Here is a 17,341-nt window from a genome sequence, read left to right on the forward strand (position 1 = left end):
TCATTGTTTTTGTTATAATCTGCCATTTATATCTACAGAGATGACCATGTTTTTACAGTACAAGAAAGTTGCTATGTTCTGTATAAATTGTATGGCTGCACCCGAGTAAAGTGACAGAACAACCAGAATTTAAAAGGAGACAAACTCTTATGGACATCAGACATTTGACATTCAAATACACTGTTAAGAGATAACAGATAACACATGAACTCTGAGTGATCACATCTTTTTATTTATGCAAGAAATCCACTTTTACAGAAAACAAGTATTTAATTAAATATGGCTCACAATCATATTTCTAAAGAAAGAGATCTAAATAACACAGCCGCCCTAAATGCACTAATATAATTGTTGTAAATGCCTCAATAAAAACCATTTAATTTTAACTAGCTAACTTTACATAAATTTGAGGCTCCTTCATCTCACTGAGGTCTTTTCTTTTCATGCAACTTTCTACTTCTACTCCACTGCATCTCAGAGGGAAATATTGAAAACTTTTGCTCATAATACTTAAAGTACATTTTCCTGATTAGGCTTTTACAGTACAGGACTTTTCATTGTAACAGAGTATTTTTGCAGTGTGGTGTTAGTACTTTTATTTCAGTAAAGGATCTGGATACCTCCTAAATTAATAAGGCAGGTGACTATGATTAGAAATATAATAGATGTGAGATATTTAAAACAAACATGTTATTCTGTATTAACTTGTGAGGTTTACTCATGAATTTTCCTGCATGATTTTATCAATCCAGTCCCTGTAGTAACAGATGTCCAGCATTACAACTGTCTTTGCACAAGTATCAACTGGGTTGCTGACAATAATCCCATGTAAGAGTTTATTATACTCCACAGCTGAACCTGCATCACCCTGGAAGAAAGAAATCACAAGTGTCATCATTTCACATCATGACACAAAGTTAGATAATAAAAGTTATTGGTCACACTTTATTTTGCAGTACAGAAACATGAAACAAGCTGTATGTTGTATCACATTAGTCAAAAACAAAAAAAAAAAAAAAAATTATCAGACAGCATTAGACCCTTTATTAGACTAGGATTTTGTTAGAGTGTAATTAGGGACACATTACAACACAACCGCTCTGCAAAATAAATTGTATAATTTCTCACTGTTAGACATTTATCAGACTTTATTAGTGGGTAATTTGTGATACAACAAAACAGGGCTGTATTGTAAACTAAAGTCTTTGACCTGTAATAAAGACTAATTAGGGTCTAACAGTGGGAAACAATGTACTTTAGTTTACAGCACACTTCTGTTGTAATGTTTATCTAATTAACCTATAATAAAGTATAATAAGAGTGTAGTAAAGAGCCTAATAATGTCTAATAAACAGCATATCATTTCATGTTATTGTCTTATTTGACACAAAGTACTGCTTGTGTTAAAGTAAACTGTGACCAAATATTAAATAAAACAGTTTGCTTACATAGCAGGCCTCCACACCAGGTCTAAAGGCACACATTGTGGTAGTTTCATCACTGTGGTAGTTGTTGCCTGGTTTATCATTATCACCACATTTGCTCATAAATGTAGTGGCACACTTCAACTTCATGGGGGGTCTGGCCTCTGGGGATTTAAAACAAAACATTAGACAAGTGAATTCTGTTTTAAAAACCTGAATCTAAAGTGTTTTGGTGTTACTCACTTGCTTTGGGCTTCTCTGCTCCCCAGCCTCCAATCTGCACCTGCTGTTTCTCCTCTGGTCTGGTACAGCCGGTAGGAGGGAGCTCGATGGTGGGGAGTTTAGCAAACACATCTTTATTCAGTTTTATGAGCATGATGTCATGGGAACGCCCTTCCTCATCTTTGAAGGTAAACTGTTGCTTGGGGTCAATTTTTTGTGTATTTTGTGTCAGCTTTTTTTTAACGAAAGCATGGGCATTTATCAAAAAGCCAGCGTTCATGCCGACCTTCACTGTCACAAGCCTGCAAAAATAAGGAAAAGAAAACAACTTATTGTAAGGAGACTGACGTGAATCAAATATATCTAACCAATGTTTATCCAGGGAAATTTGACTGAGCACTAAGCTCTTTTACAGCAATGCTTTGAGTTCACTTTCATACATAATAACAATAAAGTGAGATTTTAAAAAAAATCCTCCCTCCCTGCTTGCACATTTTCATGTTTTGTGTGCAAAAACTAGTAACTAAAGCTGTCAAATAAATGTTGGGAATGTGCTACTCACATATTAATGCATCAATATTTTGATTTGCCGTCAGTATTTTACAGTATAGATGTCAAAGGGAATCAATTTTCAGTCACTTATGTAAGAAACAAATCTTAAACAGCATCATATGGGATACAGTGTGGATGTCTCTTACTGTTCTGCACAGTGAGAAGCAGTGAGGACCCAGCGGGTGTTGAGCAGAGAGCCTCCACACTTCTTCCCCCCCTGGACAGACTCGACCTGGACATGGTACCCCCTCTCCTTGTTACAGGACGTACCCCCAACAATCCTCTTCTCAATGGCCTCAGATGCAGCACCTGAAAAGTGGAAGAAGAGCAGATCACACACTGAACACATCAAACTCAAGCTTCCTTTCCTTTAATATCCCAACTTACTTTTATTTTTACTTGTAACTTTTGCTTGTTAAGTTTTCTATCAGAAAATTACATGCAGGAAAAAAAGCAGCTGGAAGGAAAAAACTCACCAGTGAGCCCCAAAACAAAGACGAAGCAGCAGAGCCTCTTCATGGTTCCTCTGACAGAGACGACTTCAGGTGTCTCGATGTGTCATCCTTTTATAATGAGCATTTTTTCTTATCGACTGCTGCCAACAATGATGTGTTACAAAGGTATAGGAGGGCATCAGCGCACTGGAAGTAGCCGTTTCATTGTGCACCTAATATGGAAATCAAATGAACTGTGGAGCTGGGACAGCAAACATTTGGGATGAAGATAAAGGACTTCATTACAGAACTGTGCAGACACTATGCATGAATTCCACTGAACCTGAAGAGCCAGGTCAGAGCACCTCTGTTCTAGTGTCTATTTTGTACGTCAAAAAAAGTTTATTTTCTCCCAAATATCTGTATTTAATGTTTCCTTTACAGCATCTTGGCTTCCATATTTACTAGAGAGGTAAAAAGTCCAGAAACACTGGCAGGATATAGAACATATTGCAAGTGTTACTGCAGTTTTACATTTTCATCCCTTTTTTTTCTTCTCCATGCACCTTGGAAGCAGGTCAAGTTGTGCTGTAAACCCCTGCACTGCTTCCATATTTACCACATATTTATACTCAACATCAATAAACATACAAAAACAAACAAATATAATTTGTTAGTTTTAGTTCAAATTCTACAATGTGCTTAAATGGAGATGTATCATCTCTGGCTATATGTAACCTTTTTTTTCACCATTAAAAGTGATTTAAAGTATCATGTCAATGTTGTTTACATTAGTTCAACCTGTTCACTACTATCGATCACCAACAGGAGTCCTTTTTGCATTACAGTTAAAAAAAACAAACAAAAAACACTTGGGTATTAATTAATTAATTTGTCTATGCTTAAAGACGTGAAATTTAAATAACATTTAAGTCTGTACCTGGTGCATGAAATGTCTTTTTGAGAATGATTGGGGTGATGATAATGGTAATGTGTGTCTGTATATACATACAGTATGTATCTAACTAAATATAGATCAACAAGTCCTCATTCTATGTTTATCCTCTTTGTGAATTTCAGTTTTATGGAACAAAACAATTTTGTATTTGAAATGTTAATATGGCATCTACACTCACCGGCAACTTTATTAGGTATACCTGTTCAACTACTTGTTAACGCAAATATCTAATCAACCAATCACCTGGCAGCAATGCAAGCTTTGACCAGATCCTGAGGGAGGCTGGAGACATTGAGTCCAAATGGACCATGTTCTCCACCTCCATCGTTGACCCAGCTGTTCGGAGTTGTGGCCGTAAAGTCTCCAGCGCCTGCTGCGGCAGCAATCTCCGAACCCGGTGAAGTCCTATCGAGCTTGGTTGGCTCATGGGACTCCTGAAGCAGCCGACAGGTACCGGCAGGCCAAGCGTGCTGCGGCCCGGGTGGTTGTGGAAGCAAAAACTCGGGTGTGGGAAAAGTTCGGGGAGGCCATGGAGGAGGACTACCGGTCAGCCTTGAAGAGATTCTGGAAAACTGTCCAGCGCCTCAGAAGGGGGAAGCAGTGCCCTGCCAACACTGTTTACAGTCATGGTGGGGAGCTGTTAACTTTGACTGGGGATATTGTTGGGCAGTGGAAGGAACACTTTGAGGATCTCCTCAATCCCACTGACACACCTTCCATAGAGGAAGCAGAGACTGGGGACCCAGAGACTGATTCATTCATCACCCAAGCTGAAGTCACTGAGGCAGTTCAGAAGCTTCTCGGTGGCAAGGCTCTGTGGGTGGATGAGATCCGCCCTGAGTACCTCAAGTCTCTGGATGTTGTAGGGCTGTCTTGGTTGACATGCCTCTGCAACGTCGTGTGGCAGTAGGGGACAGTGCCTTTCTGTTCATTATTTTTATGGACAGAATTTCTAGGCGCAGCCAGGGGTCGGAGATAGTCTGGTTTGGGGACCACAGGATCTCATCTCTGCTTTTTGCGGATGATGTTGTCCTGTTGGCTCCTTCGAACCAGGACCATCAGTATGTACTGGGGCAGTTTGCAGCCGAGTGCGAAGCAGCTGGGATGAGAATCAGCACCTGCAAGTCTGAGGCCACAGTTCTCGACTGGAAAAAGGTGGCTTGCCCCTTCCAGGTTGGAGGAGAGTTCCTGCCTCAAGTGAAAGAATTTAAGTATCTGGGTATGCCCCACTGGGAAGAGGCCCCGGCGAAGACCCGGGACACACTGGAGGGACTATGTCACTCGGCTGGCCTGGGAACACCATGGGATCCTCCCGGAAGACCTGGAGGAAGTGTCCGCGGAGAGGGAAGGCTGTTGCCACTGCGACCCAGCCCTGGATAAGCGGAAGAAGATGGATGGATGGATGGATGGACTTTCTAGTGGTCCAAGTCCTCAAAGTTACCAAGACATCAAATGAGACACTTCAGTTTCAGTTATCAAGTTTCAGTTCTCTCCTGCACACCTGTCTCTGTACCAGACAGGTGCACAAGAGCTGTATCAACAGTATAACACACCCATTGTGTTTTAACAACCCACTGTGAGCACACAGACACATTTCAGATAGGAAAATAATGGAAGTCTAGGAAGGTAACTTTCCACGACATGATTCATGAGATGAGAAGTCAAAGTATCATGTAAATGATGGAAATTACAACTACATCATACTAAGTGACTGTGTGCATTTAGTCAAAGTCACTACTTTTACAGGCAACAAACAATCCCAGCAAAAAAATTTAACTTTTTGTTATTTCTGATGCCTAATATGAGTTCATGTTTGTGCTCATACACACAATTTCCAGTCTAGTGCAGCTTCAAGTTGAATGGACTAATACATTTTAGCACAGCAACTTCACATCTACTGGATTTGCAGGAGCCCCGACAACAAGCACACAGTTTCTGCTTCAAGGAAATGTCCTTCATAATGTTACAGCAATTCTCAAAAATCTTTTTCCACAAAAGACCAGAGACAGTGTCCACAAGGGAATTTCACAAAACTTTGAGCCGGTCCAGTGAACATGCACCACAGCTCTACATCTGACCATAGAGGGAAACTGCTGTGCACAGAATCAATAAGGCATGTGTCAAAATAAAATAAGATTATTAATCCATAAATATTGTCCAGGTATTCTAAACTATTCCTGTCATTATGATCTAAAACAGTTTTTCTTTCTTACTTATTTCAAATGTTGAGCACAGTACACTTTCTCTGATCTGATACCTCTGAAACGACTGCTCATTGACCAGAAATGTATATTTACAGCAACTGATGTCAGCATATAATCCAGAAGATGAATTTTCCTGCATGTTATGTGGCCAACCTGATAACAGTTTTGGCTACATGGGAATCAAAAGAGGCTGATGTTTTCATTCTCCCATTTGTCTGGCTGTAGCATCAGCAGTCTAACAAGAATCTCAGCACATTTCTTTCATTTGCTGCAGTTATGGAAAGCATCATGTGCATTCACTGACAGACATTTTGTAGAGCAAGCTGATGATCGGCTACTAATCCAAAGTCAGCATCCTTTTCTGTGACAGATTCTATACAAGAGTAACTTAAGGCGTTTAAGATGCTGTTGAATCTGTGAGGGGGAAAAAGCCTGTGCTGCAGAGCCATTTGATGGATCAGTTCTGTCGCTGAGATCACTTAAGATCATATTTGAAACCTCATAACCCTATAAGGGTTTGCACATTATCATCACTTATACTGCATCCCATTTACAGCCACTACAGAGTGAACTTAAACAACACATCTAATCACATAATCAAAATCTACTGATTGCCAGGCATGTCGAGATATTCAATTTTTCATGCCAGCTGAAGTGCGCAGAACTTACAAATAAGAGGTGACATGAAAGAAGTCAGAAGAACTGAGAACCTTAATATCACCTCGACATATTGAAATGAATGTGACTAGAAAACTCTCCTGAGAACCTTCTTTAGTTAGTAATGTATTCAGTTGTTTGTGATGTTTTTCAGTGTGAATGAAGAGCTTATAAGCTTAAGTTTAGTGATCATGTAATCTCAAGAACAACAGAATTATTATCAAGTTTATTTGAACAATTTGTTTTGAATCATTACAAAACTATTTCAACATATCTTTTCAAATGCAGTCGACTTCACATTTTTAGGCTGCTGGACACTAACTTTTTAAAATAGATACTAGTGTAATAAATTAAGCAGCATTAACACCTGATAAAAAGCTCACCTGAAGTACGAGCTGCAGTCACAAAGGACCTTGTGCATGGGACATTCAACACTGTCCTGTTGGACAGACAAAGCTCATTATTCACTCAGCTATATTCACCCATCTTTGCTGTTACATATGAGAACTTGTATTCTTTGTATCATGGATCCAGGTTTTTCTCCTGAATCTCAAGAAATAGTGTCTCTCCTTGGGTGGGTTAAATGGTAAATGTTTAAAGCAAATAATCATGTTCAAAATGTATGAAAATCAAATATAGAATAAAGAACTGGATAATACTCTAGTGTACATTAAAGCATTGTTTGAGTTCATGCCAGAAAAGTTTTAAACAAAAGACTACATGACTTGTTTAATTGCTGTCTGTTAAAAAGTAAAAGACTTCTTCTCATTTTAGCAACCGTATTATTTATATGAGTTGTCCAAGACACAGTGTTTAATCAAGTGTAATTTTACATTCTTTAACATGTCCAATAGCGCCACCCTGCAGTGAGACGCACAACTCTTGGTCTGTTCTTGGCACTTTTCAGAAACCCATTCAGAAACTGGCATGTGCTTAAAGCATTTTGTTGAGCTAATATAGTCAGTGATGATACTGTAAGGGTCAAGTGTGGCCATTGTTGCTTTCCTACAGTATATGCAGATGTTGCATGTTTTAATTAGTGTCTAATGACCTGAAAATAAGAATCATTGTGTTTTTGTTAACTTATAATCTGCCATTTATATCTACAGAGATGACCATGTTTTTACAGTACAAGAAAGTTGCTATGTTCTGTATAAATTGTATGGCTGCACCCGAGTAAAGTGACAGAACAACCAGAATTTAAAAGGAGACAAATTCTTATGGACATCAGACATTTGACATTCAAATACACTGTTAAGAGGTAACAGATAACACATGAACTCTGAGTGATCACATCTTTTTATTTATGCAAGAAATCCACTTTTACAGAAAACAAGTATTTAATTAAATATGGCTCACAATCATATTTCTAAAGAAAGAGATCTAAATAACACAGCCGCCCTAAATGTATATAATTATTGTAAATAAAGTTAATTTTACATCACTTCACTTATCTGACAGGTTTATTTACTAATCACACCTCACAAATCAAAGAGCTTAATGTTAATAATAACAATAATCCCAAGGTTTAATAATAATCCCAAAAAAAGGCATTGTGAAGGTGTCACTTTGGGTTTGGGGTAATTGTGATGGCTTTTCTCATTATTTTCAGAATTTTTTACAAAACAATCAATCAATCAGTGGAGATAATAATCAGCAGATTAATCAATCTAGTAGACCAAACTGTTCAAAATGAGTTCCACCTCAACCAAATATAACAGTAAAATCCTGCTTTTCATGAATGCATGAGTAATAATAATATAATTATATAACACATAACAGTGTAACGGTCAACAGGGAACATTTTTCCACATTTAAAACTTTTGCTCATAATACTTAAAATACATTTTCCTGATTAGGCTTTTACAGTACAGGACTTTTCATTGTAACAGAGTATTTATGCAGTGTGGTGTTAGTACTTTTATTTCAGTAAAGTATCTGGATACCTCCTAAATTAATAAGGCAGGTGACTATGATTAGAAATATAATAGATGTGAGATATTTAAAACAAACATGTTATTCTGTATTAACTTGTGAGGTTTACTCATGAATTTTCCTGCATGATTTTATCAATCCAGTCCCTGTAGTAACAGATGTCCAGCATTACAACTGTCTTTGCACAAGTATCAACTGGGTTGCTGACAATAATCCCATGTAAGAGGTTTTTGTACTCCACAGCTGAACCTGCATCACCCTGAAAGAAAGAAATCACAAGTGTCATCATTTCACATCATGACACAAAGTTAGATAATAAAAGTTATTGGTCACACTTTATTTTGCAGTACAGAAACATGAAACAAGCTGTATGTTGTATCACATTAGTCAAAAACAAAAAAAAAAAAAAAATTTATCAGACAGCATTAGACCCTTTATTAGACACTTCTGGATTTTGTTAGAGTGTAATTAGGGACACATTACAACACAACTCTTCTGTAAAATAAAGTGTATAATTTCTCACTATTAGACATTTATCAGACTTTATTAGTGGGTAATTTGTGATACAACAAAACAGGGCTATATTGTAAACTAAAGTTTTTGACCTGTAATAAAGACTAATTAGGGTCTAACAGTGGGAAACAATGTACTTTAGTTTACAGCACACTTCTGTTGTAATGTTTATCTAATTAACCTATAATAAAGTATAATAAGAGTGTAGTAAAGAGCCTAATAATGTCTAATAAAGGCCATATTATTTCATGTTATTGTCTTATTTGACACAAAGTACTGTTTGTGTTAAAGTAAACTGTGACCAAATATTAAATAAAACAGTTTGCTTACATAGCAGGCCTCCACACCAGGTCTAAAGGCACACATTGTGGTAGTTTCATCACTGTGGTAGTTGTTGCCTGGTTTATCATTATCACCACATTTGCTCATAAATGTAGTGGCACACTTCAACTTCATGGGGGGTTTGGCCTCTGGGGATTAAAAAAAAAAACATTAGACAAGTGAATTCTATTTTAAAAACCTGAATCTAAAGTGTTTTGGTGTTGCTCACTTGCTTTGGCCTTGTCGACTCCCCAGCCTCCGATCTGCACCTGCTGTTTCTCCTCTGGTCTGGTACAGCCGGTAGGAGGGAGCTCGATGGTGGGGAGTTTAGGAGACGCGTCCTCATTCAATTTTATGAGCATAATGTCATGGGAACGCTGTTCCTCATCTTTGAAGGTAAACTGTTGCTTGGGGTCAATTTTCTGCTCTTTTTGTCCTTTGAAGAAAGCCTTGATTTTTGACCACATGCCAGCGTTTACGCCGACCTTCACTGTCACAAGCCTGCAAAAATAAGGAAAAGAAAACAACTTATTGTAAGAAGACTGACATGAATCAAATATATCTAACCAATGTTTATTCAGGGAAATTTGACTGAGCACTAAGCTCTTTTACAGCAATGCTTTGAGTTCACTTTCATACAGGCTAAAAGAATGCACAATGTATGATAATAACAGCATCAATAATAACAATAAATGGTTTAAAAATAAAAGAAAAAAGAAAGAGATAAAAAAAAATGCCTCCCATAAATGTAAATAATGCAAAATAATTCAAAAATGCTCTCTGTTCCATTTTGTTTTTTAATTTGTCTGATTTAGTTTTGTATTATTTTCCTTTTAATACCTGATGTAACCATCTTAGTTGTACCTATTCCTCAGTGGACAGTGATGGAAAGTAACTAAGAACATTTACTTAAGTACAGTTTTGTCTTTACTTGAGTATTTTCACTTTACCCTATTTAATACATCCTCTACTGGTCCTCAGCATCTCAGAGGCTGAATTCAAATACTGACAGATACACTGAGAGCGATGCTCTCTTTTGCAGGAAGACCCTGATCACATTCACACCTGAACGCTGCCCAGTACAACCACAGTCTTATCTGCCGGCCACTGAGCAGCTCCACTGGAGCGGTTGGGGTTTAGAGCCTTGCTCAAGGGCACCTCAGTGGTGGTAATGAAGTCACATGCTCACTTCTCTAACCTTTAGGCCAACACTGCCTACATGTAAAAATGTGGCATATGACATTGTTGTACTGTTTGTAAAAAATCAGAAAATAGTTTAATAATGTTAGTTTTGTCTAACCAATAGTTTAAACCACAAAATTATTATTATTAAACTAAAATTGCTGAAATAATCCTCACATTTGAGAAGCTGGAACCATAAAAGTTCTGGCATGAAAAATGACTTTAACCATTATCAAAACAGAAAAAGTCTATTTTTGTCTAGTTGTTTCAGCTGTTTGCACATTTTCATGTTTTGTGTGCAAAACAAATGTAAAGTAACTAGTAACTAAAGCTGTCAAATAAATGTTGGGAAATAAAAAGTATAATATTTCCCTTTGAAATGTAGGGGAGTAGAATTATAAAGTATTAAAAGAATTAAAAGAAATAATTAGAATACAAGCATCTCAAATTTGTACTTAAGTACATTGCTTGAGTCAATGTATTTAGTTACATTCCACCACTATTATTACTATTACTATTATTATCACTCACAGTATTGGGAAGATTAAAATTAGCTCCACTTCAACTATCATAGTAAATGTGCTACTTGCGTATTAATGCATCAATATTTTGATTTGCCATCAGTATTTTACAGTACAGATGACAAATGGAATCAATTTTCAGTCACTTATGTAAGAAACAAATCTTAAACAGCATCATATGGGATACAGTGTGGATGTCTCTTACTGTTCTGCACAGTGAGAAGCAGTGAGGACCCAGCGGGTGTTGAGCAGAGAGCCTCCACACTTCTTCCCCCCCTGGACAGACTCGACCTGGACATGGTACCCCCTCTCCTTGTTACAGGACGTACTCCCAATAATCCTCTTCTCAATGGCCTCAGATGCAGCACCTGAAAAGTGGAAGAAGAGCAGATCACACACTGAACACATCAAACTCAAGCTTCCTTTCCTTTAATATCCCAACTTACTTTTATTTTTACTTGTAACTTTTGCTTGTTAAGTTTTCTATCAGAAAATTACATGCAGGAAAAAAAGCAGCTGGAAGGAAAAAACTCACCAGTGAGCCCCAAAACAAAGACGAAGCAGCAGAGCCTCTTCATGGTTCCTCTGACAGAGACGACTTCAGGTGTCTCGATGTGTCATCCTTTTATAATGAGCATTTTATCGACTGCTGCCAACAATGATGTGTTACAAAGGTATAGGAGGGCATCAGCGCACTGGAAGTAGCCGTTTCATTGTGCACCTAATATGGAAATCGAATGAACTGTGGAACTGGGACAGGAAACATTTGGGATGAAGATAAAGGACTTCATTACAGAACTGTGCAGACACTATGCATGAGTTCCACTGAACCTGAAGAGCCAGGTCAGAGCACCTTTCTTTTAGTGACTATTTTGTACGTCAAAAAAAGTTTATTTTCTCCCAAATATCTGTATTTAATGTTTCCTTACAGCATCTTGGCTTCCATATTTACTAGAGAGGTAAAAGTCCAGAAACACTGGCAGGATATAGAACATATTGCAAGTGTTACTGCAGTTTTACATTTTCATCCCTTTTTTTTCTTCTCCATGCACCTTGGAAGCAGGTCAAGTTGTGCTGTAAACCCCTGCACTGCTTCCATATTTACCACATATTTATGCTCGACATCAATAAACATACAAAAACAAACAAATATAATTTGTTAGTTTTAGTTCAAATTCTACAATGTGCTTAAATGGAGATGTACCATCTCTGGCTATATGTAACGTTTTTTTTTCACCATTAAAAGTGATTTAAAGTATCATGTCAATGTTGTTTACATTAGTTCAACCTGATCACCAACAGGAGTCCTTTTTGCATTACAGGTAAAAAACAACAACAAAGAAACTTGGGTATTAATTAGTTAATTTGTCTATGCTTAAAGAAGTGAAATTGAAATAATAGTCACATACACTGATCAGGCATAACATTATGACCACCTGTCTAATATTGAGTTGGTCCCCCTTTTGCTGCCAAAACAGCCCTGAACCGCTGAGGCATGGACTCTACTAGACCCATAGAAGGTGTGCTGTGGTATCTGGCATCAAGATGTTGGCAGCAGATCCTTTAAGTCCTCTAAGTTGCGAGGTAGGGCCTCCATGTATCGCACTTGTTCACCCAGTACATCCCACAGATGCTCGATTGGATTGAGATCTGGGGACATTGGAGCCCAAGTCAACACCTCAATCTCGTTGTTGTTCTCCCCAAACTATTCCTGAACCATTTTTGCTTTGTGGCATGGCGCATAATCTTGCTGAAAGAGGCCACAGCCATCAGGGAATACCGTTTCCATGAGAGGGTGTACATGGTCTGCAACTTGGCACACTTGGTACAACTGAGTATCATTTAAACTCCACAGCCTACCTCAGTATTGTTGCTGACCATGTCTATCCTTTTATGATCACAGTGTGGTCTTCTGATGGCTACTTCCAGCCACTGTCACAAAACTCAAATCATCTCAAACTGTTTTTTTGAGGATGAAAGTGAGTTCACTGAACTCCAGTGGCCTCCACAGTCACAAGATCTCAAGCCAATAAAGCACCTTTGGGATGTGGTGGAACAGGAGATTCACATCATGGATATAGCCAACAAATCTGCAGCAACAGCCTGATACTTTCATGTCAATAAGGATCAAAATCTCTGCAGAATGTTTCCAGCACCTTGTTGAATCTATGCCATGAAGAATTAAGGCAGTTATGAAGGCCAAAGAGGGTCCAACCTGGTACTAGCAAAGTATACCTAATTAAGTGGGTGGTGAGTGTATATTACACAATTTTATAGTGCAATATTTGTTTTCTTCAGAGTCTTGTTCTTATTTTGATATGAACCATAAAACCAAATACAATCCTCCACAGTTGTGACTTCTCATTTGACTGGATGTTGGTCAAGCTTCTTCATCTTCAGGCTGGGTGAACAAGCTGTATGTGTAAATTCTCTTAAAAGTTTGAGAACATTATATGTAGACACTGTAAAACAATTGCAACAAACAAATGCACAATCATAGTTCAATTTTTACCATTTGTCTCATATATACAGTGTTCAGTGTGTATTGGAAAAGATATACCACTGGAAAGACTTTGTACGTAATTTATGTTTTTAAGATTGATCATAAACAATGTTTCATCATCAAACACGAACATGTCTTGATAGTGGTAATAAAAACTATTTTTATTCTCTATCTTCAATAAAGCCTATGATTATTTAAACCTTTCACAAATTTGTTCAGCAGTTCAAAATAAAATACAAATTCAAACACATAAAATCAACAAAAAAAGTGAATCCAATTTATAAAAAATCATTTTGTTTTCATCAACATTTCCTCTCCAGCTACACAGACTTCTAGCTCAAAAAACAGGATTTTTTTTAACACAAATAGGAAGACAAAGCCTTCTGACAGGACAAAGCAGTAACTGTCCAAGCTTTGCAGCATCAGACAACAAAATTGACAACAAAACTCACAACAAATAACAGCAACTTTGTAAATAAAATCACATAATAAAAATTCAAGAAAATCTCAACAACATTTCCCCTGCAAGATCAACCAAAAGGGAGACAATCTCCCATTTCATATTTGTATGGTTATTTAAACAAAAACGACTGGGCTCAGATATGAAAAAAAAATCTTAAATTAAAAAAATAAGTTAACTAAATTGATATTGTTTAGGATGAGAAATAATCTTAAATTTGAGCTGATAATATGAACTCTCAGTGGAAAAAGTCTGAAATTGTGTTTTTTATTTTTGTTCCTCAAGGAAAAGTTAGTTATCATGTTATTGAGAGCAACATTTCATTACTGGACTCCAGAATCCAATAAAATACCTGTAAACCCATAAAACTTATTTTAAATTTCACTTTCCAGTGGTCAAAGTTACCAAGACATCAAATGAGACAATGATTTTACAAGAAAATACACAGACTGTACATTATCTTATTTCACTTTTTGGAGGAAATCTACCATTGTTCAGTCAAAATAAGAATGAAAACGTTTTGATAACTTTATAGTGTTAAGATCATGTTTTTAAAATCATCAAATAATAAATAATGATAATTTGTGAGTTCAAGCAGCCAACTTATTGAACCACAATATTTCTGTTGTTATTGTGCTTCAAAGTGAAAAAGAGACAACTGAACCTTTACATCAGAGGGGAAACTCTATGGGAATTGTGCATCACTGTGGAGACATTTCAGCATATATACTGGGAAAACCCAGGAACAGGAGCAGCTAAGCAGACTGATCTTGCAACAGTTGTGTTGAGGACATTGGAAATAAAATGGACAGAAGAACTTTCAGTTATCAAGTTTCAATTCTCTCCTGCACACCTGTCTCTGTACCAGACAGGTGCACAAGAGCTGTATCGCCAGTATAACACACCCATTGTGTTTTAACAACCCACTGTGAGCACAGACAAATTTCAGATAGGAAAATAATGGAAGTCTAGGAAGGTAACTTTCCACGACATGATTCATGAGATGAGAAGTCAAAGCATTATGTAAATGATGGAAATTACAACTACATCATACTAAGTGACTGTGTGCATTTGGTCAAAGTCACTACTTTTAAACAAAGCAGAGTAACTGTAAAAATAAAATAAACCATCTGTCCTGTATAAAACACAAGGCAACAAAAGATCCCAGCAAAAAAATGTAACTAACGTTTTGTTATTTCTGATGCCTAATATGAGTTCATGTTTGTGCTCATACACACAATTTCCAGTCTAGTGCAGCTTCAAGTTGAATGGACTAATACATTTTAGCACAGCAACTTCACATCTACTGGATTTGCAGGAGCCCCGACAACAAGCACACAGTTTCTGCTTCAAGGAAATGTCCTTCATAATGTTACAGCAATTCTCAAAAATCTTTTTCCACAAAAGACCAGAGACAGTGTCCACAAGGGAATTTCACAAAACTTTGAGCCGGTCCAGTGAACATGCACCACAGCTCTACATCTGACCATAGAGGGAAACTGCTGTGCACAGAATCAATAAGGCATGTGTCAAAAGAAAATAAGATTATTAATCCATAAATATTGTCCAGGTATTCTAAACTATTCCTGTCATTATGATCTAAAACAGTTTTTCTTTCTTTCTTATTTCAAATGTTGAGCACAGTACACTTTCTCTGATCTGATACCTCAGAAACGACTGCTCATTGACCAGAAATGTATATTTACAGCAACTGATGTCAGCATATAATCCAGAAGATGAATTTTCCTGCATGTTATGTGGCCAACCAGATAACAGTTTTGGCTACATGGGAATCAAAAGAGGCTGCTGTTTTCATTCTCCCATTTGTCTGGCTGTAGCATCAGCAGTCTAACAAGAATCTCAGCACATTTCTTTCATTTGCTGCAGTTATGGAAAGCATCATGTGCATTCACTGACAGACATTTTGTAGAGCAAGCTGATGATCGGCTACTAATCCAAAGTCAGCATCCTTTTCTGTGACAGATTCTGTACAAGAGTAACTTAAGGCGTTTAAGATGCTGTTGAATCTGTGAGGGGGAAAAAGCCTGTGCTGCAGAGCCATTTGATGGATCAGTTCTGTCGCTGAGATCACTTAAGATCATATTTGAAACCTCATAACCCTATAAGGGTTTGCACATTATCATCACTTATACTGCATCCCATTTACAGCCACTACAGAGTGAACTTAAACAACACATCTAATCACATAATCAAAATCTGCTGATTCCCAGGCATGTCGAGATATTCAATTTTTCATGCCAGTTGAAGTGCACAGAACTAACAAATAAGAGGTGACATGAAAGAAGTCAGAAGAACTGAGAACCTTAATATCACCTTGATACACTGAAATGAATGTGACTGGAAAACAGAGTGCACATGCCTGGTCAACACTTGCATATTTCAGCTATTTTTGTGGCTCTTTCAGAATACTGTGCATTGGATATGAACATTTAAATATTCTTACTCTAACACAGAAAACCTGATGGCCCCAAGTGAATTAACTGACTACATGAAATGAAATTAAATGTACAGAATGCTATTAAGATTGCAAATAAAACACATTCCAGCAAGCAAATGCTTATGAAACCATCACAAATGTCACAAATCTTTCTTGTAGAGATTTCCATCCAGCTTTGTTTTGTGTTCACTGTGTTTGGAGGGCTGCTGATTAACCTGTTGTAGTGAGCTGCAAAACAGGTTCTGCTTCCTTATGTGGTGAATAGACTCCTTCTCCAACTCCAGCCCTGCAAGAAACAGCCAATACTGTGTTAATATATTTTCTATTAATTAGCTGTACAGTTCCTATATAAGGCCAACATTAAAACTAGTTAAATATGCAAAAGCTTCTTAACCTTTATTAGCAGAAATAAATGCAAATACTGTTAAATACTGTGTTCAAGGCTAAAAGGAAATACACCAAATGCTTTCTCAATAGTTTATTTCATGGCAGCATATTGAAAAACTAGTGCAGACTGAAAAAAATCTTTGTGGTAATCAAAAATGTTCGAGTCAATAAATTATAAAGCACACGCTGCATATTGTCCTGGTGCTATTTTCTAAGCAGTTAATTAAACAGTCCACTGAACAGGAAAAACAGAAATCTGAACCTAGGTTTATTTTCTGAAACCAGATCATTTCTTTAATTACCAATTCCCAAGAAAAATAGGAACAATGAACAGTGTTCCTATCAATCATGTGTGTGGCAGACTTTATAAGGTGACTTCATCATACTGTACAGTCAGTTTAGTTTCAGTTCAGATGAACTATGAAACAAAAATAAGATTCATCTTTGCACATGGTTGTATTTAAATGCCTGAAAATCCCAGTGTAATTGAACTTACAGCAAAGATAATCATAAGTGAAAGCCACAACATGATGATTGATGTTGAACTGTTTTCAATCCGCCATGAAACAAACAATGACCAACCTTGGAGATCAGCTTGATAGTTCACTGA

The 17,341-nt window shown here is 37.2% G+C and overlaps 2 protein-coding genes across 2 annotated transcripts; both read right to left on the bottom strand.

Annotated features, from left to right (window-relative positions):
• Positions 1–1,401: 1,401 nt before the first annotated feature.
• LOC146320505 (venom plasminogen activator Haly-PA-like) lies at positions 1,402–2,986 on the bottom strand. Its single transcript, XM_084729566.1, has 3 exons — positions 2,675–2,986; positions 2,345–2,507; positions 1,402–1,948 (listed from the first exon to the last, which is right to left on the bottom strand). The coding sequence occupies exons 1-3, from the start codon at positions 2,715–2,717 to the stop codon at positions 1,660–1,662; spliced, it is 495 nt and encodes a 164-aa protein (XP_084585692.1). The 5' UTR covers positions 2,718–2,986; the 3' UTR covers positions 1,402–1,659.
• Positions 2,987–7,739: 4,753 nt separating this feature from the next.
• On the bottom strand, positions 7,740–11,586 carry LOC146320506 (kallikrein-8-like). The gene is made up of 5 exons (XM_084729567.1): positions 11,459–11,586; positions 11,129–11,291; positions 9,450–9,721; positions 9,230–9,369; positions 7,740–8,645 (listed from the first exon to the last, which is right to left on the bottom strand). Exons 1-5 carry the CDS (start codon positions 11,499–11,501, stop codon positions 8,496–8,498), a joined length of 768 nt encoding a protein of 255 aa, XP_084585693.1. The 5' UTR covers positions 11,502–11,586; the 3' UTR covers positions 7,740–8,495.
• Positions 11,587–17,341: the final 5,755 nt, after the last annotated feature.

This window comes from Lutjanus erythropterus, chromosome 10, assembly GCF_056507025.1.
Source record: "Lutjanus erythropterus isolate fLutEry1 chromosome 10, fLutEry1.hap2, whole genome shotgun sequence".
In the NCBI taxonomy this organism is placed as follows: domain Eukaryota; kingdom Metazoa; phylum Chordata; class Actinopteri; order Lutjaniformes; family Lutjanidae; genus Lutjanus; species Lutjanus erythropterus.

Bases quoted from the DNA above. Each gene is read 5' to 3' on its own strand.
- LOC146320506 (XM_084729567.1), bottom strand. From the start codon at position 11,501: ATGAAGAGGCTCTGCTGCTTCGTCTTTGTTTTGGGGCTCACTG. The intron at 11,292-11,458 runs GTGAGTTTTTTC...TCCACTTTTCAG, and splicing joins CTTTGTTTTGGGGCTCACTG to GTGCTGCATCTGAGGCCATT. The intron at 9,722-11,128 runs GTAAGAGACATC...TTATTTTTGCAG, and splicing joins GCTTCTCACTGTGCAGAACA to GCTTGTGACAGTGAAGGTCG.
- LOC146320505 (XM_084729566.1), bottom strand. From the start codon at position 2,717: ATGAAGAGGCTCTGCTGCTTCGTCTTTGTTTTGGGGCTCACTG. The intron at 2,508-2,674 runs GTGAGTTTTTTC...TCCACTTTTCAG, and splicing joins CTTTGTTTTGGGGCTCACTG to GTGCTGCATCTGAGGCCATT. The intron at 1,949-2,344 runs GTAAGAGACATC...TTATTTTTGCAG, and splicing joins GCTTCTCACTGTGCAGAACA to GCTTGTGACAGTGAAGGTCG.